Below are 26658 nucleotides of genomic sequence, written 5' to 3'. Positions count from 1 at the left end.
CATATGTATCATGTATATTTAAGGTAATTCCCAAGGACCTTACGTTTCTGCTGCTAGTAAAAATACATATTTTTTTTCTTAATTGGTTAAGAATTGAAGAATATAATTAAAAAATATCTATTCTGTCTTTGAGCTTTATAACAGCTTTTCAATTGACTTAAGTTTTTAAAATACATATAATCACATAACCCATCAATAGCAATAATTTTACCTCTTCCTTTCTAACTTTATTATAATATTTATTTTACCAGTTTTGTGCCTAACTGTACCAGACAACTCCCAGATTATTTTCCTTAAAAAACTATGACTTAAAAAAAAGATTAAACTTAAAATGTCTAGAAATATTTTAAAATTAAATCAATTCTCACCTTTACAGAAAATATAACACCTCCTTTAGGTTTAAATGAATTGAACAGAGCTAGCAAATCTTTCGCCTTTAATCTGTCCCAGTCCATATTGCAAACTGCTAATCGACGTGTAACCTAAGAAATGAGAAAAATTAAATATAACATAATCTTTATCATTCCCATCACTTGCAAAATATACAAAAAAAAGTCTTCTTTCCCCTAAATTCTGAAATCATCAATATAGTATTTATCTAAGCAGTTTCTATCTGTAAAAGAAAACTTCGGTTGAGTCACACAATGGTAAAACTGTCAATAGATAAGCACTTTTTCTTACTTGGTTCTTAGCTCTTGCATCAGAACATGATAATCAGATTTTTTAACAACCAAGTTTGTTAAGCTATTTTGCTACCCAAATATGAGTCTGGAGATTGATTATGTTACCCCATAGCATTTCTAATAGTGCAGTAGGAACTGAAATGTAAACTACCAGCTACAACAGTATTTTCTAAAAATTTCATGTGAAGTTTAATTTCATGTGACATTTCTTTAGTTAATCTCTATTTGCTTGGGCAGACATCTAATTTATATAGCTTCATTCCATATCAAAAATTGTTTTTAACATTATATGTTCTCATTCATTTGGGGAATATAAATAATAGTGAAAGGGAAAATAAGGGAAGGGAGAAGAAATGTGTGGGAAATATCAGAAAGGGAGACAGAACGTAAAGACTGCTAACTCTGGGAAACGAACTAGGGGTGGTAGAAGGGGAGGAGGGCGGGGGGTGGGAGTGAATGGGTGACGGGCACTGGGTGTTATTCTGTATGTTAGTAAATTGAACACCAATAAAAAAAAATAAATTAAAAAAAAATTGTTTTTAATATCAAAAAGCTTTAATCAGAATACCATAAGAGTATTATTTACCAATAAAGCTTTTCCCACTCAATTTAATAACATCAATTCTACCATTCATAAAAGCTACTTTTACTATGCTCTTCCCAAATAATATTATTTATTCAAAAATTCACCTCATCAGCCCGAGGAGCATCTTTATCTAATTCTCTCCAAGCATGCTCAAAACCAGAGTCCTCCGGCAGTAAATCTGCCATATCTTCTTCATCTTCAGAACTGGTTTCTATATTTCCTTTACCCCTCGCAAGATCAGGGCCACTGTCACTTTCATCATCATTGTCACTATCCTCATCTTCATCTTCCTCCTCATCACTTTCATTTCCATCAATATAATCATCAGCTGAAGTTCTACCAGTGCCTATAATTCCATCTTCAGATTCTTCATCATCTATTTCACTTGCACTTTCTGAATCTTCCTCCAGAGCATCTTTGTCAAATATGTCACCATCTGTTGAGTTTTCATAATCATTGCTTTCTCTTGCCATTAATAGTGGAACCACTGTAAAAAAAGATTAAAAGGAGATATTTAGAAAATGTAAATACAAATTGAATCCAACTTATTTTGAACTCAAATCCAGTACAAACATAATTTCTACAAAATAGCCTAAAAAAACATAAATTCAGCAAAGTTCATGCTTAAGTTATTTAACATAAATTTGGATATTTACCCAATCATACAAGTAGATTCACATATTCACTCAATTATGGAGTGCCTGCTGTATGCTAGATGCTCGATACAAAATCATTGGCAATAGAAGCTATCAATGCCTACACTGAACTTAATAGTCAAGAGGATATGTGGACAGATATCAAAAAAATCAATCAAATCAATACATATAATAGGATTCTCTAAATAGGTATAACTGAATTGTTACTTGAAGGATGAAGAGGAGGTATTCAAGATTAGACCAATAGATGAGAGAAATGTTCCAAACACCAAAAAAGCCCAAAAACAAAACCAAAAAACAAATGCAAAGATCTAAAAATAGGAAAAATTGGCAAGAATGTCTAGATTGCAGATAGCCAGGAGTCAAGTAAGAAATTAAAGTGAAGAGTAAGGTAGGGGCCACACTTTCCAAAAACCAAGAAGAAGGCTTGGACTTTGTCATATAAGCAGTGAGAAGTCCCTGTTGTTTTCAGAAAGGAACATCATCAGATTGGCACAATGAGATCACCTTGACTACACTATAGAAAATTGACTGAAGGAGTCAAAAGCAGATGCGACTAGAGAATTAGAAGTACAGGACAATACTCCTAGCAAGAAATGCAGGTAGCACTAAACTGTCAGAGACAGAAAGAAGTGATGGATTCACTTCAGAGTTGCAGAGTCAGGAGGTAAAAATCAACAGTAATTAGTGACAGGGGCTTGATATGGGACACAGAAGTTTTAGAAATGTCAAAGATGAGTCCTAGCTTCTTGGCGTGAAAAGCTAGCTAGCTAGTTGGATAGAGAGATAAATGTGATGTTGGAAAAGAACCAGTTTGCTTGTTTGGTACAGGTAGATCATGAGTTGTTTTTGATATGTTGAATTTGAATGCCTTTGAATCATTAAGAGGAGATATCAAGAAGGCTGTTGGCTGTTTACAGATCTGAAAAATTGCACAGTGGAGATAAAATTTTTCATTCATTCATGTGTAATAATAAGAAATGTTATGATATAGATGAGATCACCTATGCAGAGCAAAATAATAAGTTTTCTGCTTAACTTTGAGCTTTGTAAGTAACTTATAGTTAGCAATATATGAAAAGTAAGGGACTATTTTTATTTAATTTGGATTTTTTTAGCTTTCATAACTCTGAAAAAACTCATTCTCTATTTCTAAAGCAATCATACGATTCTACTGTGGGTGTGTGTGTGTTGATATACAGTATTGTACACATTTTATTCATCTTTAAATTGGAGCTTACGTTTCTGTTTACAGGTTCTGCTTGCAGAATTTTAAAAAAATTATTTATTTATTTTTTAATATTTTTTTTAAGATTCATTTATTTATGATAGACATAGAGAGAGAGAGAGGCAGAGACACAGGAGGAGGGAGAAGCAGGCTCCATGCAGGGAGCCCGACGCAGGACTTGATCCCGGGACTCCAGGATGGTGCCCTGGGCCAAAGGCAGGCGCCAAACCGCTGAGCCACCCAGGGATCCCCAGAATTAAAAAAAAATTTAAAAGCTTTACACTTGGAATGAAATTTGAACTTAGTTTTTTCCCTGATCCTATAATCTTATAATAGGTATTTATTGACAACATATTTTTTTTAAATTTTTATTTATTTATTTATGATAGTCAGAGAGAGAGAGAGAGAGAGAGAGAGGCAGAGACACAGGCAGAGGGAGAAGCAGGCTCCATGCACCGGGAGCCCGATGTGGGATTCGATCCCGGGTCTCCAGGATTGCGCCCTGGGCCAAAGGCAGGCGCCAAACCGCTGCGCCACCCAGGGATCCCCCAAAATATTTCTTATCTACTATGTAAAAGGCATTGAGCTCAGGAAAGGGAAAAGGGATATGGCTTATATCGTGATCCCATGCTCTTGATGGGTTCACAAACAAAAGGAAATTATTTACTGATTTATGAAGCTATGTTCTAAAGTAACACAGAAGGAACTTCTAAAATTGGCCTGTACAGCAGTATTTATAATAAAAAAGGTTTCATGAAGATGCCATTTGACCTGAGGCTAACTGAAAAAGAGTTCCATGAGGAAGAAATGGGCTTTTATTTTAGTGCCATAAGGGAGTGGGGAAATCATAAAAAACAAAAAACAAAAAACTAGCCAATAGATGTGAAAAAGCCAAAAAAAAAGGGGGGGGGCATTATTGTAAGTTCTGCATATGGGATAAGAAAAATGCCACCATAATAGTGAAAGAAAGTTACTATGAGGCAAGCATCAGAATTCACTTTTAAACAATATACTGAGAAATAATACCTTCTACACTTAGCTTTATCTAATATTGCAATTTTCTCAAGCATCAGTCATTATTATACCATTTAAATGATTTTTGCATTTCACTGATGTTTTTCATTAAACTGAATTTTAAGTTAAAAAAATTAGCTTTGCTCTAAATATCTCTGAAGTCACAGATATGAGGTAGTGGTTACATTTTTTTCCCTAAGATGTACGTAACTATTAACATAAAAAAGTTTGAGTATCATCTCACATACGCCGTTTTCTCTTATGACAACAATATACATACCACACTTTCAGTTATATAATAAATTGATATACAACTGAAACTAATGATGTATTGTATGTTGGCAAATTGAATTTAAATACAAAATAAAAAGATACATTCAAGACTTGAAAATATCTAGTATTTTAGTATTTTTGACAATATCAAGTACAGAGTATTCATTCATTAAGTATTTGCCCAGAATCCACCATGTACAATGCTAGATAATGGGAGATTATCTCCATTCCTAGATGGTACCACTCTAGTAGTAACTTTAAACAGTACTTACTGAGCTACTTTAAAAAAATGCATTATTATCTCCCTCCAAGTTAAAAGTAATGAATGCTCACTGCAAAAATATTAAGAAAATATGGTTTAATGAAGAAAATAAAAATGATTAGTAATTTTTCATTCAAAGATAACTGGATGGTTTTGTTACATAATTTCCTAAATTTGTTTTCTATGATGTACCCACTGATTTTTTTTTTTTTTTTAAGTAGCTAGTCATATCATTTATACTATTTGGTAACTTATTTTTAAAACTTCATATATCATAAACATGTTTGGATTTATCACAATTTATTTAATCAATTCCCTAATGATTTATACTACTCTTTAAATTTTAAAAACAATACTATGATGCACTTTCTTTGCACAAATGTCCAATTATTTACTAAAACAAGTTCCTGGGAGGCAAGTGCCGGCATCAACATTCTATAATGACACATGATACCAAACTGCACCTCTTCATGTCACCTTACCTTGTAGCAATTAAAAAGTTCTGCCCACAGTAGTTGCTAGAATGGTAACTGATGAATAATAAACAAAAGATGTTTACATATGAAGTCACCAATCCCTACTTAAACATAAATGCCCTTCTAGACTGTATGTAAACTACTGGAAGCAACACGATGGGGTGGAAGGATTAAAGGCCTGAGCTGCAGGACCAGCTCTGTGTATCCCCACGTAAATCACTTTACCCTTGTTTCCTGATTAATCTACCCTAATTTCTTAAGCTCACTGAGAAATTTTAATAAAAACAATATGCAAAAAGATTCTCTAAAATCAATCCAAAGGATTATAAGGATATGTTACATTAATCCAGTGTCCTAAATCAAGTGAAATTTAAAAGATGCTAGACTAACTTACTTCATAAACCCAGCACCAAACAAAACTTGCTGCTGTTCCTATTCTGATATTATTCTCCAATTTCAGTAACCAAACTCCTATCCATTCTCCCTATACCTCAGTTTGCTGCCTGGTTCCACTACAAATGAAATGAGATCACACTCTGACCTCCCAGTCCCTGCTATCTAGAATTCCATCCACTACCTGATACTTCCTACCTTTTGAATGTGATCTCAGCCTCTCAAGTCCTCTCTTTTTCCTGATGCCTATCCTCCTTGGGTCTTGTAATTATGGCCAGCCTTTGGCTCATCTGAATATCAATTTTCAGTTAAAAACATAAACGACTGGCAACACCAACACTCAAAATTTCTTGCTGCTGGAGGTGACACAAAATTTTAATAAGCTCAGTAAACAACTAAGCATGAACCAGAATCAGATGATTCTTAGTTCCAAATAACCATTTCTAGTTGTATTTTCCACTTACCCCTTCAGAGACCTTACTATCTAATCAAACGGGAATTATTGATCTCTTCTGAACATACCCAAGCACATCTTTGCTCAAAAAGTCCTTTCTATATAGAGTTCTGGTATCTCGATTTACTTTTTCCAAGCCCTATGGTACTTCTCCTATGAATTTTTCTCTGGTTACCGTATCTTGAGTGATCTTTTCCTCTGAATTCCCATCGCCCTCTGCTAAACATCTTTTACAGCACTTACTATTATTTATTATATTACAGATCTAATTTCGTCCACTTTATATCAGTATAAAACCAGTATATAGCCAGCAGCCACATGCAGCAACTAAGTACTTGTAATGTGGCTTGTTCAAATTTTATACTTGAGATTAGTATGAAAATAGAATACAAACTATGCCATTAACATTATTTAAGCTGATTACACTTTGAAATAATCGGTTGATGTACTATGTGTAAGTTCATAAAATTAATTTCACCTGTTTTTCTTACTTTTTAAGGTGTCAACCAGAAAATTCAAAACTACACATTTTTTATTGGACAGTGCTGCCTTAGGCTGGTGTTACTGTAGAGTTCAGCAGGGATTTATTTGCAATAGAGGATCTGCAAATGGTCAAGAAAGACTGAAATCAAGGTCAAACTCCACTCAACAAGGTATATGCACCTTGCAGGAGTGCTATGTCTGGGAATAGGAGGGAATAAACCTACTGCTTCACTCAAAGATGCTGTCCCTTACCAAACTATGAGCTCTAGGAGCTCTATGTATCCAAAAGGGCTTAACTTTTTCTAATTTGCACAGGCATCAAATAAGCTAGCAGTAGCCTCGAGATGGGCAACCAAGTCTTACTTCTACCTGCCAAATACTAGTTGCTAAAAGTAGTTGAATGAATGAAGTATGAATGAATACCCAACTCTACCACAAATCACAATCATTGTTTAGCCTCAAGTTTTTCTCTCCTAGCCATTATAGCACCAAATAATCATTATATGGTATTTTTTCTTTCACACTTTATACTCAATAAGCATTTGATCACTGCCATTATACTAATATTATGTCTCCTTAAAAAAAAAAACTGTATAAAAATAAATAATATCAAAGAATCCATAATTCTTTCCAACCAACCTGATTGCATTTGTCTTCTTGTCTCAGAGTACTTGACCTTGGGACATTTTGCAATTTCAGAGAGGCCCAAGTCTCCTGTGCTGAGTTTTCCTTTGGGACATGAGTCTGTACTATGCCGAACAATGTTTTTTTTCTCTATTATACTTTTTTGTATAAACTCTTCTCTGTCTTTCTTAGGACTTATTTTTGAATTTACCTTCTTAGATTTGCATGACTTTTTCATTTTCTGAATTCTGCCAGAGTCATCTAAACCATTTTTCTCTCCAGAATCCTTTTGATTAATTTTCTTGGTTTCTTTCTTTTTCTCCTCCACTAGATTTGATTCTATTTTGTTGTTAGTCAGGGGTTTTTTCTTCTTCATTTTCTTTTGGTTCAATGCTTTATCATCTTCATCAGATAGATCAGAATCAGAATCTGAAAGGTCATAAAAACGTTTCAAGTCTTCTGTAGTGCTGTGGTTGATGAGACGTCCTCTTTTATCCACAGCATAATTCAACTTGAACCTTTTGTCATGAAACATTGCTCGGAATCTCTTGTCAATTTTGACTTTTCGATCCTTTTCTGGCATTTCCCAAAATCTTGGGTCTTTTGTAACCCTCCTAAACCGCTGGTCACTCATTATTTCTTGTTTGGATGCCATTTTTAAATGTCTGACTGAACAAATGCTTGAAGAAACCAAATACTAAAAAATAAAACAAATATTACATAACGAAGGGTTAAAAAGATACTTCACAAATAAATACTAATTCACAATATAGTCTAAGTTAAATGTAAATAAAGATAACACATTCAATTTCATTTCCCAACTGAGTCACATGCAGAAAAGCAAAAACTATTAAAATATAGTCTTTTGATTATAGAGCATTTGGAGAAATACATTTAAGACAAAACCAGGCAGAATTCCAGGGCTTTACAGAGGGAGGCAAATGCTTACTAGCCAAATGCACTCACTTAGAACTTCTACATTTCTTTTTGCATACCTATACCTGAGGCCAGTTCAGTTAAAAGCTAATGTAATCAAAAGTTTCCCAAGCCTCAGTTGGTCCTATGTTTCTTCTCATTCTGGTCCCATTCTCTGTGTTAGTCCTTACTTCACGGTACTCTAAACAACTCTTCGTTCTACAAGGCTACTCTCCCAACTAAATAGATCCAAATCGACTCAGATTCAGCTCACAAAGTTCCCTCTTTAAATCTGACAATCCTTCAAAAAGTTTCACCCTAGTTTTTTTTTTTTAAGATTTTTAAATTTATGATAGAGAGAGAGAGAGAGAGAGAGAGAGGCAGAGACACAGGAGGAAGGGGAAGCAGGCTTCATGCAGAAGAAGCCCGACGTGGGACTCGATCCCCGGTCTCCAGGATCACGCCCCGGGCTGCAGGCGGCGCTAAACCGCTGAGCCACCGGGGCTGCCCAGTTTCACCCTAGTTAATAAAGATCACTTCTCTCTATCATTTCTTATTCTATAACTGAGTAAGGCCCAAATGGGCTGATTCTCCCCAAAACATATTAGATTGTGTGTGAGAGATCAGTCCTATTCCCTTGAAAATAGTAACGATTTAGCATCTCGATTTGATTTTTGCAGAGTTAAGTCACGGAGTATTAAGAACAAAAAGGAACTGATCAAACAGGGTAGCAGTGCTTTGTTTAGAAAGTAAGGCTTATATTTTGTTTTCCTTAAATTCGAAAACAATTTTTTATACTTCAAAAAAAAACCCCATAGGTTTCGATGATGCACTGACACACATAAGCTTAACAGGTAGGTACGAGGTACGCATCCTCTCACCAACTATTAGTGACCATGCATATACATGTTTACAACGAAAGCATTCGATAAATGTCAGACATGCAGACAGAGATGGGCGACCTGATCTCAACCTTCAACTCCACAGCCCATTCTCCCCTTTACCCACCCTCTAACGCGGAGACCACCAGGGTGGTCCCAGAACGACGATCTCCTTCCCAACCCCTAACCTTAGGGCGCAACTACTGGGCTGAGGTCCCTCGACAGGACTCGGAGAGGACCAAGAAAGTCTGAAAAACGTGACTGGAACGGCAAAGAAAAAAAATCCCTCGTGAATCCGAAGAAGACCCTGCCACAGACTCGCCAAGCACCCCGCGCAGCCCTTCTTCTTGAAACCCGACTCCGCTCACCTCGGAACTCTCGCCCGGCCTCACGTGCGACCCGACCCGCACCCACAGTCCTCCGGGTGACGCTCCGCCGGAATGGCAAGAGAACTGGGACAAACTACTTCCCCTTTCCCTCTACTGTGCTCTCCAGCGCAGGCGCCGGAACCGCGGCGGCGCATGCGCGCGCAGAGCGCCTGCGAGCGGCGTCACCGCGGGAGATGCAGCGCCTGGGCGGTCTCTGGCTCTTATGGCGGCGGCCTCCGGCGGCAGGGGTCGCAGCAAAGGGCCTCGGTCTCAGGGAGGTCGCCTCCGGCGTCTCTCCCCCGGGCAGCACCTCGCCCAGAGCCCTAAATATCTTCGACCGAGATTTGAAGAGAAAACAGAAGAACTGGGCGGCCCGGCAGCCTGAGCCGATGAGGTTTGACTACCTGAAGGAGGAGGTGAGTCCGCGGGGCAGCGGGGGAGGGTAGCTCCTACCTCAGGCGCCGGCCCGGGGGCTCCGGCCAGGCCGCAGCCGACCCCACTTCGCCCTGCGACCTTGGGCAGCCGCCCTGCGTGTCTGAGCGTCTCCTGTAATCGCCTGAGCTGCTGGGTGCGCGTATTTGCAAGGTGCTCTTCATTCATTGACCCAGCAAAGGGTTGCAGCTGTGTCCTGGGCACGGTAAGACCGCGACCCTCAGGAGGTCAACAAGAAATGGAATTTCAGCCAGAGAAGTCAGGTGAGGTACTAAAGTGGAGTGGTGTAATGACTGCAGCGGTCAGAGAAGGCCGCTCGGGCAGACGACACGATGAGGAATTAGGCAAGCTGAGAACTGGAGGGAGTAGCCTCAGTGATCAAAGGGAAGGACAAATGAGTTTCTGGGACGGAAAGGACTTGGTTGAGGCCTTCGGTGAAGGAGACAGTAGGAGGGGAGGTCAGGGAGGGCGGTAAGAGATAAGGACTTTGGATTTTCCCAACCCATTCTATACGGGAATCTCTGGCCACATGTGGCCATTGAGCGTTTGAAATGTCGCTAGTCCAGTTGGGATGCGCTCTATCTGTAAAATACACTGGATTTCAGTGACACGTGTGGGAAAAGGATGCCAAATACTTCACTAACAGTTTTTTTTTTTTTTAAATCTTGATTACATGTTGAAATTGTAGTTTTGATACATTGAGTTAAGTAAAATATGTGAAAAATAATTTCTTTTGTTTCTTTTTACTTTTTAAAGGTGGCTATTAGAAAACTTTAAATTTCACATATGGCTCTCATTGTTTTTCTGTTAGTCAGCGCTGCCCTAGAGGAATGTGAGGCTTCTGAATGGTTTTTGTTTTTGTTTTTTTTTTGGGGGGGGGAGAGAAAGCATCAACCTGGGGCCCAACCTCACAAGCCTAAGATCATGATCCTGGCACCCCAAGCCTGTTGAATGGTTTTTTTTTTTTTTTTTATTCATGAAAGACACACAGAGAGAGAGAGAGAAAGGCAGAGAGGTAGGCAGAGGGAGAAGCAGGCTCCAGGGAGGGAGCCCAATGTGGGACTCCATCCTGAGACCACGGATCACGCCCTGAGCCAGGGGCAGGTGCTCAACCCCTGAGCCACCCAGGCATCCCTGTTGAATGGTTTTCAGCAGTGGAGTGATAGGATCTGGTTTATGTATATATATATATTTTTTAATTTTTTTTCTAATTTTTATTTATTTATTTTATGATAGTCACACACACAGAGAGAGAGAGAGAGGCAGAGACACAGGCAGAGGGAGAAGCAGGCTCCATGCACCGGGAGCCTGACGTGGGATTCGATCTCGGGTCTCCAGGATCACACCCCAGGCCAAAGGCAGGCGCTAAACCGCTGCGCCACCCAGGGATCCCTGGTTTATATTTTAAGAAAATTAATTAAGATAAGTTAAGGTCTCTGATTTGCTCTCATTTGAAAGACCTCTTCCTCTGTCCAGGTGGATTGGAAACTTAAGGTTTCTACTCTTTGGACACACAGCACCAAGATCAGGCCTAAGTAAATGTTCTGGGATGAAGCAAAATGGAAGTTAAGTATAGTGAAGTCTTGAAAGCCAAAGCAGGAAAGAGTTTCTGAGCTCCTTTGGACAGACCTCTGTGTAAACTTGGCCTGACCAGGTGATTGGCTGTATTCATTCTTAGGGTTCACAATGACATGTACTTAAAAGATGTATATTTCTAACCACTTTTCTCCAAGTAAAGCGTGTAGGTTACCACTTGACTGAGGCCTCATCTATGTGCAGGACTAGAATAAATGAGGTAAAGTGTATGAGAGTTCTTTTTATAATGAGCAAGTTATTCACAACGGGAATGATATATAAAGTGGAATCCTCCAGGAAAAGACTTCTGCTGTGCCTCTTTCCCTCCCTCTACTCCCCTCCCCCAAAGCAAATATACATATGTTCTAAACTTCCAAATCCTAATAGAAACTCTGGGGTGTTTATGAAGCAATAGTGGAATCTAAGGAATACTAGGCTCCCACATTTTTATTCCTGCCAGATGAAGCTAGCCTAGCAAAAGGAAGCACCTATCTTATGCCCTCTTTTAGATTTGGTTGGGATTGGGGAGAATAGCATGAAGTGCAATTTCTTCAGATTTGGTTAACTTTCTCATTTGCACATGTTGCTTAGAAAAGTTGTTTACTTCTTTTATAGTTCCACAGAATTTCTGATGAGTCTTCAAATAATAGAGTTTTGTAGTGATCACTTATACATTCATCTGTAATAAACCCTAGCTAACAATATTCAACTTTATGTACCTCCTGCTAATATCTGTGGGCAATAATGTATTTGTTATGCTTCTGTTGCTTCTTATCCTTGTAATTTTATAAAGCATATAGAATATTAAGGCCAAAATACATATACATATTCATAAATATGTAGTCTTGAATTCATTAAATTGACTTCTGAAGTAATTGGCCTCCATTTGTTTCCTGGGGTAGTTTAATTTATTGTGTTTATAATATATGCTCAAATTACGTAATTTATGGTCCAAGTGAAAATGGGATAGAAAGAAGTACTTATCAACAGTTGAAACATAAGTAATCTGTGGATTATTGAAAACTAGAAAAAGAGTGATGCTTCTCTGTTAAATCTACTTAACTTATATACATCATTGCCGCTTGTAATCCTTCAGGTTGGAAGTCAGATTGCAGATCGTGTGTATGACATAACCAGGTAAGTGATAATTATCATAATAAAATACAATTAACTTTTGACTGGAGATTCAAGAGATTGAATGCTGAGAGCTTAATGTCTTGAATGGCAAAATCTAGAGGCATTTATTACCAGAATTAGTGATTTTAATCACATTCTTCAGTCTCTCCTTTTTTATATTTGGAGAGTAAGCATTCTTTTTTCTTCATTGTTGCCCCCCCCCAAAATAAAGAATAGAAGCACAATTCATGGTTTCTCTATGAGCCTGAATGACTGATGCAATTTCATTTGACCAAAAGCCAGTTATGATAACATTGCTTCAAAAATGAAGGTAAAAATTGACCACATGTGAATTTTTCTTTTTAAGATTTTGTTTATTTATTCATGAGAGACACAGAGAGAGAGAGAGAGGCAGAGACACAGACAGAGAGAGAAGCAGGCTCCATGCAGGGAGCCCGACACAGGAATCAATCTTGGGTCTCCAGGATCAGGCCCTGGACTGAAGGCGGTGCTAAACCACTGAGCCACCCGGGCTGCCCCGACCACATGTGAATTTTTAAGATTTGCTAAACTTAAGATTTACTAAACCTAATTAAAAGTTGAACCAAAATTAACAAGAGAGTCTTTTACAATCTAAGTGAAGGAGTCTACCTAGATTTGTTCCCCACTCAGGTTATATGAGACTGTGGCCATTTTATCTTCAGTATTGTTAATGGTAGTGGGGTTCTCTGACAATTATATGGAGGCAAATTTGAGAATAGAACACTTCGATGAGTTATTATTAAAACCTTGATGAACTCATTGCTCTGTATTAAGCATAACAACGTTACTAATTCAAGTTTACAGCTGTGTGGCAGGAACCACGCAAATAATGGTTAATGTCTTTACTGTGAAGTGCTCTGTGATGTTAGCAAATCACTTTTTGTGTTGTTTTGTTTAAAAGGTGTCCGTTAAATTAGACCAATGTAAAATAAATAAATAAGACCAATGTGGGATGAATTTATTATATTTGTTTCTAAAAAGGGAAATTTTATAAAATTAAAAACTCAGTCATTTTTTTTAGAAATGTTCTTGAAAGAATCTTGAGATGGGGACGCCTGGGTGGCTCAGTGGCTGGGCGCCTGCCTTTAGCTCAGGTCGTGATCCAGCGGTTCGGGATCAAGTTCCGCATCAGGCTCCCTTCGGAGCCTGCTTCTACCTCTGTCTATGTCTCTGCCTCTCTCTCTCTGAGTCTGTGTCTCTCACAAATAAAATCTTTTAAAAAAATAAATTAAAATTAAAATTTAAAAAAGAATCTTGGGATGAATTAATTGCATTTGGTAAAATGCTTCATTGTTACCAATAATCACCCCCATTTCATCTGTTTTATTCCATTATTTTAAGGATCTGAAACAAATAGCTAGTTCTCTATACTGCAGTCATTCATTTGCCTGGATTTTAGGCCATTTATTAAAAATGAAACATTAAATTTTCCAAATCAGTATGGATTTTACAAGTCTTTTTATGTCATAGAACATAGAGCTATAGAGACACCTGTGATTAATGGCTAAAAGCATGTGTTAAACTAACATTAACTCTTTAGAACTAAATTATTAAAAATACCAGTCTAAAAAAAGAAATACCAGTCTAAATATCCTTGCACTAATGTTCTATCATTATATAGTGTAGTTTATGTTGTCCGCACTGATCTTTCGTCGATTTTTAAAAAATGAATCCCACAGATTATTAAATGTCTTATTTGTGGTATCTGAAATCTATTTAATACTCTTGTAATCTGGTGGTGCCTGAGTGGCTCAGTCCATTAAGTGTCATCCTTCAGCTCATGTCATGATCCCAGGGTCCTGGGATTGAGCCTGTAGACAGGCTCCCTACTCAGTAGGAAGCAGTCTTCTCTCTCTCCCTCTGCCCTTTCCCTTTGCTTGTGCATGTGCACACTTTGTCTCAAATAAAATAGAATCTTAAAAAAAATTACTGTTGTAATCTGTGATAACAATAACGCATAACCAACTTTTGTTGAGCGTTTGTACTGCGCTAGATACGTGCACCATTTCGTAAAATTCTCTTGAGGAAGGTTGTAACTTTTCCATTTTATAGATGGGGAAACAGATTTAGTGAGATTAAATCACTTGTCTATGGTCACAGAGCCAATAAATTGCAGGTCCAGAATTCTAAATCATGTCTTTCTGATCCCAAAGCTTGTGTACTTTACCATGTTATACTGCTTTGTGTTCACAACTAAAATCGAGGGCATTATGTAAAAAAAAAGTTTTTTCCCCACCACCAGTTCTCCAACTGCGTACTGTTGTTCTATATTTTTGACATAAGTTTTTAATAGAAATTGAAAAAGGACTTTAGGTTCCAATAGAAAATATGTTAGTGGATAAAATTTTAAGTTTTTCTTGTCACATTACGATTAGATTTGTGAACTGGTTTTGTATGACATATATTTAGAAGAGGCAGCATAGTTTGGGGGATAATAATTCTGGCTCAGGATTCTGACTAACTGAATTCAAATTCTGATTACTGCTTATTAGTTGAGGGACTTTGGATTGACCTACTTTGAATATTAGTACATTGCTTTGAGCCTGATAAGATTTCAGTAAAAGTTAGCTACTATTTAATGGGTGTTTTGATTTTAGTTTAACATATTAATATTTTATGGTATTTTACATGATTTTTAAGTCATCTGCTGCCTCAGCAAAATTGAGAAAAAGGGATAAAGTTCCTGAAAAGTATACTGATATTTTCATGTTAATATACATTAGCTTCTTTTCATTCTTTATTTGTATGTACTATCAAATTAAAATACCCACTGAGTTTGTTCTTTGAATCCACTTCATGGAGCAACCTTATGGAAAGCCAGTTGACTGTGAGGTCCTGTGAATGTCTGGACCAGATAGACTTGCTCCTTCAATGTGTTCTCTGGTAGAAACAGCTTGTAAGGTGAGGCAGAAAAGGCAGAGGGTGTGACTTTTTGAAAGTTGTATTCATTAAAATGTTTTTACTTCAGAAAAATTAATTTTTAATAATTATTTTGTGGACCGTGTTATTACAGACAAAACATAACATAAGTTCTGTGTCTATTTTTTAGGAATTTTTCCCTTGCTTTGGATGTTGGTTGTGGAAGAGGTTACATAGCACAACATTTGAATAAGGTATATATATTCAGTGACTTAGTTTACTTTCAAGAAATAAAATTGACTATTTAAAAAAAATTCTTCTTTAATTCAGTTCGTATCATATTTTTTAAATGGTAAATCAATGGTGGTTTTGTCTCCTCTTAAGTATTTTTTTCTTAATGTGGTTTTTCTTTTTTTAATTTGCTTTATACAGTGATTCCTACTTATAGTTTCCTTAAATCTAAGATATGTTGTTCTTCATTCCCATTTTGTGCAGATGTTTTTAATACTTCACAATAAAATCAGATTGACATTGATTTGGAAAATGTGATTAAGCTAATTTTTTAGCTGAGAAAAATATTAATTTTATCATTTGATTAGAAATGTTTCTGTATGATTATGTATAAGTAGCCTTGATTAAGGCTTAAACTAGCATTTTACATTTTCTAAGTCAGACCATAAAGACATTCATTTATTGTTTTAGCCCCTGTATATATAACACTGTGTTGGATACAGATTAAAGTGAGCATTCTATCTAAAATCTACTTCAGGGACACCTCGGTGGCTCAGCGGTTGAGCATCTGCCTTTGGCTCAGGGCATGATCCTGGGAATCAGGATCAAGTCCCGCATCGGGCTCCCTGCGTGGAGCCTGCTTCTCCCTCTGCCTGTGTCTCTGCGCCTCTCTATCTCTCTGTCTCTCATGAGTAAATAAATAAAAATCTAAAAAAAATAAAAATAAAATCTACTTCAAAAAAAACATATACTTGGGCCAGGGTGGTGGGAGTGGGACATGAGAGGTTCTCAAAACACTGTTGTGGTGGGCATAGCAAATCTGTTCTTCTTGTTGCTCAGGCCAGAAAACTTGCTCTTGTGTCCTCTCCTCCCACACTGAATCCTCCCCATCTTACTTGGATTTCAAAATATATCCATAACTACTATTCTTACCACTTTCAATATTATTGTATTGGCCTCCCTGCTTCTACCTTTTTCCTCAACAGTCTGTTCTCACAACAAAGTAATTATTTTAAAGCATAAGTCAATTCATTGCCAGGCATCTGCTCAGAACTGTTGGCTTCTTTAACTCAGTAATAATCCAGACTCTTAATCCATAAGGCCCTCAATGATCTGGCTGCCTAACATATATCTCTTATCTTATGTCCTTCCCCTCATTCCTTACTTTTTAGCAACCTTAACCTTATCTCTGACTCTCAAGCTGGCCAGAGATTTGTATTAATAGTTGTTGCTCTGTTCTTCCCCAAAATATCTGTATGGCTTACTTCCTCACCTTTTTCAGGTCTTTGCTCAAATGATCCCTCATCAAAGATTCCTTTCCTGACTATTCTATTAAATAGAGTCCCCACTCTCCACTGGCTATTTGCCTGACTTGTTTCATTAGCACTTATTAGCACCTCATGTATGTTTGTTTAATTGGTATCTGTCTTCTCTTACTGGAGTACTCCATAGACGTGCTCATTTATGGTCACTGCTAAATTCTCAATATCTAGAATACACATTGAAGATTTATTAAATGAAATTGCATGAATAAATGCAAGATAACTTTGAAGTTATTACTTCAGTGACTGGAAAAAGTCAGGGGTGGTGGGGCAAGGAGCCTGAGATATTCTTGTTTTAGATATGTTGAATGTGAAGTAACAGTGGACTATATTAGTGTTAATATCTGACAGGTAGTTGGAAATGTGGAACTAGAATTCGGGTATTGAAGTTAAGAGCGCTGACATAAACTTAGAAAGGGATTTCACATTCAGCTCCTCCAATTGCTGACTATATATATATTTATATATATATATATGTGTGTGTGTGTGTGTGTATATATGTATATATATACCCTTGGACCAGTTATCCAACTTCTGCACACCTCAGTTTCTGTAAAATGTGAGCAGTGATACCTCTCCCCGAAGGTTAGCAAGAAGATAAAGTGAGACAGGGTAAATGGAGGCTATTCTTACTTGGGAGCCTGTCACAGGTGATAACTGATGCCACAGGAATGTAAGCTCACTGGGGAAGAATATAGAAAAGAACCTTCCACAACTGTGTTTGGGGGTGGGAGAATGAAGAGTAACTTCACCACAGAAATTGGCAAGGACTACAACTTCGGGTACCTTTTTTTTGGAGGCCTGTAGTTAAACATTCACCTGCACACCAGTTGCACTTGAGTAGTTAACAGTAGCCAGGTAATGGTATGGTACCCTTTCCAAGTTGTGGGCAGGGAAGTTCTTTAGGAAGGGGGTGTGCATGAAGTGGAAAGGATTGTCTTTGTCAGAGGAGGGGAAGCAGCGTAGAAAGTACTGAAGAAGTTTCTAGGAGACCACTCACCATGCTGGACTTCAAAGAGGTCAAGTAAAGTAGAAGTGAGAGCAGATACGTTGTTCTACTTGATTAGGTTGTTAATAATCTTTACAAATAGTGTTAGTAGAGCAGTGAAAGTGGAAATAGGTTACCAGGAATTGAGGAGAAAGACATTAACGAGAATTAGAGTTGTAGATGGCAAACAGAACAAGTAGAAGGTAGTTAGACGTGAGATTTTTCAAGATTAGGAGTCTTATGCCTGTTTCAAGGTAAGAGAAAGAAACACGGAAGACAGATGGAAGATTGATAGAAATGGTGACAGGGAGAGCAGAATCCTGGAGAAAAGAATGTAGTGGAAGTTGTTAATCTGGAAAAGAAATGGTACAGTGCTCTTGGAAGGGGAGAGATGAAACAGGGAAAATGAAACCAGAGGGCTCCCCTTCTCAAGTGTCTTGTGTTTATTAAGTCTTTCTTTACTCTTTGTAAACTCTTTGAATGAACAACTAAAAGGCAGGAAAACCATCCAGGTCTTTTGTGGTCCAGGAGTGGCGACTAGCTCTCAGCATATTGTACTCTGGAAAGGCTAACACATAAGCCTTAATCTACTGAGTGAACTGAAGAGGTTGATTATTCACACCTATGTTGTATATTTTATTAAATATAGTTAAATGTGTTAAACATAGGTGTAGTTGCATATATTTAAATCTGTGTAACTTACTATATGTTATTAAAGCTAATTGTGTATACTGGTTTTACTGCAGGAAAATGCCCTTAAAAAGCTGAAAATTACTGCTGCCACTTTTTCCTTTAGCAATTTCAATAGTTACTTTGTTTTGTTAGTGGGTTTTTGTTAGTTTCTTTTTGTATTATCTGATTAACTTTTTTCCATTGCAGGAAACTGTTGGGAAGTTTTTCCAAGTAGACATTGCAGAAAATGCTTTGGTAGGTAGCTTTTTAACATTATTTTTTTTTTTTTTTTTTTTTTTTTATTTTATTTTATTTTTTTTTTTTTTTTTTGCTTTTTAACATTATTGATTTCTGATCTTTTGGTTTTATTTGTAGTTTTTTGTTTTTATTTCCTTCAAATTGAAAATAGCTTTTTTAAAAAAATTAGATATAACACATATAAAGAATTAAGCAATACAGGAAATGTAAAATATCAATACAGGGAAAGGAAATATCCCTGGTCCCACCATTCACGGGCAACCACGGCTAACATTTTTATCTCTATCTTTGCAGATAGATAACTGCCTCCCAACATATAATTATATACAAATGGTATAATAATATGCTGTTTTTTACAGGATATCATTCTTTTGTATCAACGAATGACATATATACACACAAATTTCTCCTTTTTAAATGGCTATATAGGGTTCCAATATACGAATATTCCGTGGTTTATTTGAGTAAATTTCTATTGAAGGACAGTTATATTTCTAGTTTCTTAATAACCAGCACTGTGAAGAACATCTTTATATAAGGCAACTTGGTACATTTGATTTATTTTTTTCCCTGGAAATAAATTCCTAGTAGTGGAATTTATGGATTCTTTGGTATCCATCTTTAAATTTTTGATATGCAGCAGACTGCCATTAGAAAGATAGAATAAAAAAAAAATAGAATAATATTATATGAAAACACTTTTTTTTCTTCTTTGGCAGTACTGAGCCAATTGTTTTCTGCCTTTGTCAGTTTGATAGTGGAAAGTAGAATCTTATTGATAGTTTTATTTGCACTTTGGTTGTTAATGCAGCCAACAGCTATTGATGTCTTTGGGCTATTGGTATTTTTTAATTTGTGAATTTGTAAGTAATTTTATGATGTGCCTATACCTGCACTGCTGACTTAGTGTGTTCTTATTCTCCGTAGTTTGTAAGAGTTTGTTTTTTAGGGATATTAATTTCATCATATATATTGTAAATATTTCCCAAAGTGTGTTGTTTACATTGTTTATGGATTTTTAGAAGTTTTGATTATAATCACAAATTAGTCTTTTCCTTTATGATTCCTGGCTTTTGAGTCACATTTGCTTAAAGTGTTACCATCTAAGAGTATAAAAATATTTACCCATATTTTTGTCTGCTACTTTTATGGTTTCAGTTATTCCACTGAAACTTTCAGCCTTCTGGGATTTGTTTTGGTATGAGGGAGGTTTCCTATTTATTTTTTTCCAACCTGCTAGCTAGTTTTTGTGGCTAGTCTTAATTCTCACTTAAAAAACACTTCTTGAGCTTCTTTGTGGCTCTGTTGGTTTTTTCTTTTTTTTTTGGAAGGGATAGAAATTGCCAAGTAAATACAACATTGACTTAAATTTAACAATAATTTCATTAGTAACTGAGATTCTATATAAATGTATTTTGAACTTTTATTTTTTAACCACTAGAAAAATACCTTAGAAATGGAAATTCCTACTGTCAGTGTTTTAGCTGATGAAGAGTTCCTTCCCTTCAAAGAAAATACATTTGACCTGGTGGTTAGCAGTTTAAGGTTGGTAATCCATTTGTACTTCTTAAAAGTGTACGTTATAAATAAATAATTTATGATATGTAGTTTTAATATTATGCAGTAAAGAAAATAGATAATGGAGTCAATTTTTAATAACTTTTTTTTTAAGTCACAAACCAGTTTATAAACTCGAAGATTTCTCTGGTAAAGAATTACGAATTATATGCTCCCTACTGGAGGTGATATGATATAGTAGCATAACTTTTTTTCCCCAACTTTTTTCAATTTGCTAAAGTTCATCTGTGATAGAGGGGTTTTCCTTCCCAGTATACATATCTTAGTATTGATAGGGGAAAAAGTTGGAAAGACTATACTGGCCTCAACATTCAAATATTAGAGCACTCTTATAAACTCATTCTGGCAAATAAGGAAAAACTAGTATTTCCTTCAACTTCAGTTTTTCTTCCACACAGAAATAGAGTCCCTAAGGTTATTTTTTCCCATTTGTGCTTCCTACCATGTCTTTCCACATTGATTCCACAAACATACAGGTATTTATTGAATAGATTATAACATATAAGGCTCTGAGCTAGATGCTTTGGGGAAATACAAAAATGAATCCAGACAGGGATCTCATCCTCAAAGAATTCAGCGTCTAATAGGGAAAATAAAATATTATGTGTGTAATTTTATTTTCCCTGTCTTGTTTTATAGTCAGATTTTCTTTCAAAGATTCAACATGCCCTTCATGTCAGCAGAGCCCTTTTGATAGCTTTTTTAGGGTGAACCTAAAACCAATCACTGTGGTTCACCCAGTACTTTGCCAGTAATAGCACTGAAAGGCCTCTGTCCCAGGAACCCCTCATTCCCAGAAAACTGGAAGAGTTGTACTCTAGCTATTTTCTTCAGTGAGTTTATAATTTCTTTCCTGCTTTTTAAGGTATGCTGAACAAATTTAGAAAAGTATTCACATTTAATCAGGAAATGAAAAACATTACAGAAATGTTGGTCTAAGGAAAAGAGGAAAGAAAGGAAAAGAGGAAAGAAAGGAAAAGAGCCCTGGGCAAGGAATTAGAATGTGAGTTTTAGCTCTTCAGCTTGCTATTTGCAAGTACCTAATTCTGTTGTTTTCAGTTTCCCCATAAGTATGATAGAGCTTGTGATATGACATTCTTAATTTTTAATGTATCTAATAATTGTTAGAAAGCATTATGAAAGATAATGTGATCTTAAACATAGTATGGTTTGAAATGGGTATTCAGTGCTATCCTGGAAGTCAGCATAAGAGGATGCCACCTCTGTCAGGAAAGTATGACCATAATCTGCAGACACTTTGATTCTTGCCATCATATACCACTATGCACTGGTAGGGGGTGAATCTCTATTCAAAAGAAAATGCAAGAGATTTCCTAAATTAACTACTGTATAGTATTTTTAGTACTGTCACATTTTCTTTTTTTTTTTTTTTTTTAAGATTTTATTTATTGGGATCCCTGGGTGGCGCAGCGGTTTGGCGCCTGCCTTTGGCCCAGGGCGCGATCCTGGAGACCCGGGATCAAATCCCACGTCGGACTCCCGGTGCATGGAGCCTGCTTCTCCCTCTGCCTGTCTCTGCCTCTCTCTCTCTCTGTGACTATCATAAATAAATAAAAATTAAAAAAAAAAAAAGATTTTATTTATTTATTCATAGAGACACAGAGAGAGAATGAGAGCCAGAGACACAGGCAGAGGGAGAAGCAGGCTCCATGCAGAAAGCCTGACGTGGGACTCCATCCTGGGTCTCCAGGATCACACCCTGGGCTGCAGGTGGCGCTAAACCGCTGCGCCACCGGGGCTGCCCCCAGTACTGTCACATTTTCTAGTGTAACAGAACGAAGATTTTCCCCTAGGAATATTTTTTGCTTTAAAATTTGTATGAAATTTTGATATACAATTTCAGACTTCAAAATTAACATATTTTTGGTGGTTTTTTTTTTACGTGAGTGATAATTATACTAAATAATTATATGAATTAAACTAAAACCAATATGTTATTAATATTCTAGTTTACACTGGGTGAATGACCTTCCTAGAGCACTTGAACAGGTAAGAAAATGTTCAAGATTCTAATTATGGAGATGTTTTAAATATTTATGAAAGGTTAAAGAAAATAACTTGGGTAAAATAATATTGACATCACATTGATATAAGACATTTTCAGTGTGGGTCCCTTAATTGCTTATAAATTTTGTGTGGATAGGAACCTATTTGTTCATGTTTGTATCTTCCCTGCTTATAATTAGAGACTGAGGTATGTTTGTTGATTGGCATTTATCAGTGAACTGGTGAAGAGTAGATAAAAAGCATTATGTTCAGAAGAGGGAAGGAGATCACTGTGGCTTTAAGTGGGGTAGGAAAGATTCAAGAAGAGAGAATTACTTGAGCAGGGCCTTAGAGGGCAGGTCTGATATGGGGAGGGAAGGCAGAATCACAGCATAGGTGGGAGATAAAAGCCTCAGGAACATGAAGGGACAGAGAGGAAGCCTGTTTCGAGATTAGTATAATACCAGGAGGTAAGGTATTTTGGGACCAGATATAGGAAGGCTTGGGTAACAGATAAAGGAATTGAGAGTTCATTCTTTATGCAATTCAGAGCCACTGGAGAATTTTAAGGAGGAAAGTGACATGATTAAAAGACTGTAGGCGGGGTAACTACTGTATCTTAAGCACATACTAAACACATACCAATCACTGTGCCCTGTTTAATATGTTAATAACTCTGTAAGATGTCTTCATTTTGCTACTTGGAAAACTGATGCCAGAAGTTTCGGTTCAATCACAGAGACTGTTCCCATGGTCCAGGCATGAGAGAAACAAGCTAGGTGGCAGTGGCAGGAGTTAAGAGGAAGAGATAATACATTTGAGACTCTGTAAAAGAAGAATCAATAGTTCGGTGGCTGGTTAGATCTGAAGATCAAAGACCTAAAGGAGTCCACAAACTCACCCTAAAGTTTTGAGTCTGAATACCTAGGAGAATAGTTAGTAAAAGCAGGGGACAGAAAGGGAATGGAAAATGGTAATTGACAGAAAAACAGCAATTGGAGAGGGAGTGGGTTTGAGAATAAGTGTTGTGTGTGTGGGTTGTGTTGGGAGGGTGAGTTTGCCAAGAGACAAATGTCCATGGCACAGACAGATAAAAATGAGCTTAGAGTTCTGGGACAATGTCCAGGCTAAAGATAGTGATTGTAAGTCATCATTGTGAAATCCATGGGAATTGATAAGCCTGTCTGAGGTGGAAAGAAGCTGCAGAGAACTGAGGACTGGGTCTTAGGTCCCTGCTAAATTACAGTTTGGTGACAGGGAAGGAAGCAACATCAAAGAGGCAAGAAGTGGGGGAAGAAAAGCAAAGATTTTACGGTTGGCTTGCTTATATGCTGTTTTGTCCTTGCTTCATAATTAATTAAATATAAATTTTAAGATGGATACTTTGATGAGAAAAGCCTACTATGATTTGGGGTTTATTTCAGAATCTACCTTTTTCTATAATGTTTCTCATTGTTGAGAATAGTCCATCAAATCTAGTTACAGATGGTAGTTCTAAGAGAGTCAGTGAGTAATAAACATTTGTGATTCTGGAATCCATTCCAGCAATTATTTTGTTTGAATTATCAATTAAAAATTGGCTTTTGTCTTAAAACTGGAAAATAAGTTAATAACTTCTTATAGGAAACTAATGCTTGGTTAGATTAATGTGAATTATAATAATTTCTGTATAAGTTAGCTTTTTTTGCTAAAAACCAACCCCTGCTTAGTGGTTTAAAAAAACAGTTTACTTAGCTCACGATTTTGTGGATTGGGTGGGAATTTGGGTTGGCCTTAATTAGGAAATCCTTTTGGGTCTAACTTGGCTCACACATGTGTCTGTGATCTGCTGCTAGACTGTCTTGAAGCTGGCTGGTCAAGAATCACCTTAGCTGGGTGTCTGATCTCTCTGCTCCTCATATCTCTCATCCCTCGCCAGGTTAGCGCAGGCTTGTTCACAACACGGTGGCAGCACAGGGAATCATGTAAGGCCATTTCAAACCTTGGTGTGACATTGGCACACTATCACTTGCACTGCATTCTTTTGGCCACAGCAAGTCCTAAGACTGTCCCAGATTCAGGGAGAGGGGAAATAGACTTCATTTTTTGAGAGAGTTGTTGCAAAGTGACATTTAAAGGGCACAGATGGAGGTTTGTGAGTTTTGTAATCTACCCACCACACTTTAAATTTTTTTCTTTCAGTATTTTTCTCATTATAGAAGTAAGTTGTATCTATTAGAAAAGTTGAAGACATATATTTCAGAGATATACTACCAATGAATTATTGTCTATCTTTATAATAATATTATACTGCAGTTCCTTTCTGATATTTGATTGCCTTACGTGTTAAATTTTCTGATTTTGACAAAAAACAAGAATGGTAATTGTAAAATATTGATTTAGACAGTATATGTTTATTCTTTTAACATTTTTTAACATAAGACTGACTAATTTTGTTGTCTTGTATTTTTTTTTAAATAATAAATTTATTTTTTATTGGTGTTCAATTTTGTTGTCTTGTATTTATTACAGATTCATTATGTTTTAAAACCAGATGGAGTATTTATTGGTGCAATGTTTGGAGGTGACACACTCTATGAACTTCGGTGTTCATTACAGTTAGCAGAAACAGAAAGGGAAGGAGGATTTTCTCCACACGTTTCTCCTTTCACTGCTGTCAATGACTTAGGACATCTGCTTGGGAGAGCTGGCTTTAATACACTGACTGTGGTAACTATCAAGAGAGTTGATTAATTCTCATTAACCCATTAGTCACACAGTTCTGAAACAACTTCTCATTTTAAAGGTAGAAAACTGTAGGTATTGATTGTATTATGGAAAGGTTTTTGCACTTTTTCCTCTATAAATTTAGTTTGTATAAACATATTTTGATTGATAAAGGTAGGAGCGTGAAATTTTATTGTTACCTGAATATGTAGCTGAAAAAAAACTAACCCTCACTTAACAAGGAGGTTATTTTCCAAGACCTACAACTCCAATAGAATCTTTAAATCCAGAGTTACGTGTAATAGGACAGAGCATTTCAGATGATGGGGAAAGGAGATGTTCAGGAGCATTTACAGCACTACCTCTATCACCAGCCCTCAACTGAAATAGTGCCCTATGAGGCAGAAATGAAAGTATGTGCATTTACAGTCAAGGTTAGAAAATGTAGGAAATGGGCCAAACTCCATTAGGGCTGGAGAGATCTGGAAAGAGGACCTGTAGGCTGTTTGAAGAAACATGGAGTCAGCATGGTATAGTGATGGTATGGGGCATTGGTGTCTGACAAGTATAATTTGGTTACTTACCTTGCTAGGGGAATTTGGATATTTACTTCACGTCTCTGAGCAATCATTTTTAAAAAAAAATATATAAAGCATATATAAAGCAAACGTTTCTCACCTTAGATGAGAAATACTAAGATAAAGGGTGTGAAGTGCCTGGACCAAGGTAGATGCTCAATAAATATTTGTTCTTGCCTTCCTCTCTCTCCCTCCTCATAGTCCTATTACTTTGTTATCCAAGGCTTCCAACAGGGAAGTCTCCGTCTGGAGAGACAGTGGTTGCTCCCTTCAAGCTCCTTTCATTAGCACAGTCATTTGAAAGGATGTTGTTATTGCCTTCAGAGATCAGTTGAGTAGACTTATTATGATTTTCCAAACCACTCAGATTTAAACATGTCTCTTTCCTAGAGGACATAAGAATTTCCTGACAAAGCTTCTCATTGATGATAGGCTTAAGATTGAAATAACTCATTTAAGGAGATTTAATGTGAACATATTTCATAAAAGCAGCCAGCCAAAAACAGATGGTCCTGTCCTTCCTTGATTTGGTAGAAAGCACAGGGAAGAGACCACAAGAGTCGCTGAAGTTGGAAAGGGTCTTCAATAAGGGAAGAGGCAGTAGGCTAGGAAATGACATCAATCCGCAATATTTCACAGCTGTGTCTTTTGTAAACTGTAAATGGCCTGACTCAGCAGAACAACAGTTAGCTGTTGGCAGCTGAAAATGGGAAAGCTCTGCTTCACGTGAGGGTTCTGCTCTGTAATTAAAGCAAATACTGGCAAATACAGGCAATTGTACATAGAGGGATCACTGTATATTTTTCAGCTTTTTAAAATTATATAAGTAATAACACAAATATATTTTGGTTGTAAACATTAAACTGTAAAAGTTTGTTATGTCTTTAAGCCCCTAAATCTTAGCTCTCTCCTGTCAGCAACAACTCTCAAAATTTTTGGTTTTAGGACCTTGCTACACACTTAATATTATTGAGAACCTTAGAGAGCTTTTGTTATGT

At 36.7% G+C, this 26658-nt stretch overlaps 2 protein-coding genes across 9 annotated transcripts in view; one reads left to right on the top strand and one right to left on the bottom strand.

Annotated features, from left to right (window-relative positions):
• Positions 1 to 9429, bottom strand: part of ESF1 (ESF1 nucleolar pre-rRNA processing protein) — a 65898-nt gene extending 56469 nt beyond the window's left edge. The window contains exons 1-4 of one of the 3 annotated variants that reach the window (XM_077872149.1): positions 9297 to 9429; positions 7148 to 7829; positions 1374 to 1756; positions 369 to 482 (exon numbers count right to left, since the gene is read on the bottom strand). In XM_077872149.1, the coding sequence (XP_077728275.1) occupies positions 369 to 482; positions 1374 to 1756; positions 7148 to 7787 (1137 nt within the window). In that variant the 5' untranslated portion in view covers positions 7788 to 7829; positions 9297 to 9429. The other 2 variants (XM_077872150.1, XM_077872151.1) reach the window with 2 other exon arrangements.
• A 21-nt stretch (positions 9430 to 9450) lies between these two features.
• Positions 9451 to 26658, top strand: part of NDUFAF5 (NADH:ubiquinone oxidoreductase complex assembly factor 5) — a 63144-nt gene continuing 45936 nt past the window's right edge. For 5 of the 6 annotated variants that reach the window (XR_013364809.1, XM_077872172.1, XM_077872169.1 and 2 more), the window contains exons 1-7: positions 9452 to 9712; positions 12400 to 12440; positions 15511 to 15574; positions 18741 to 18788; positions 20233 to 20336; positions 22340 to 22379; positions 24888 to 25085. Coding sequence is in view for 5 of the 6 variants with exons in the window: in XM_077872172.1 (XP_077728298.1) it covers positions 9491 to 9712; positions 12400 to 12440; positions 15511 to 15574; positions 18741 to 18788; positions 20233 to 20336; positions 22340 to 22379; positions 24888 to 25085 (717 nt within the window). In the remaining variant the exon portion in view is untranslated. Of the gene's footprint in view, positions 9713 to 12399; positions 12441 to 15510; positions 15575 to 18740; positions 18789 to 20232; positions 20337 to 22339; positions 22380 to 24887; positions 25086 to 26658 lie in introns of all 6 variants that reach the window. The other variant, XM_077872170.1, reaches the window with a different exon arrangement.

This window comes from Canis aureus, chromosome 26 (assembly GCF_053574225.1).
Source record: "Canis aureus isolate CA01 chromosome 26, VMU_Caureus_v.1.0, whole genome shotgun sequence".
Classification (NCBI taxonomy): domain Eukaryota; kingdom Metazoa; phylum Chordata; class Mammalia; order Carnivora; family Canidae; genus Canis; species Canis aureus.
The sequence above is the reverse complement of the archived record's forward strand: the minus strand, read 5'-3'. Positions and strand labels throughout refer to the sequence as shown.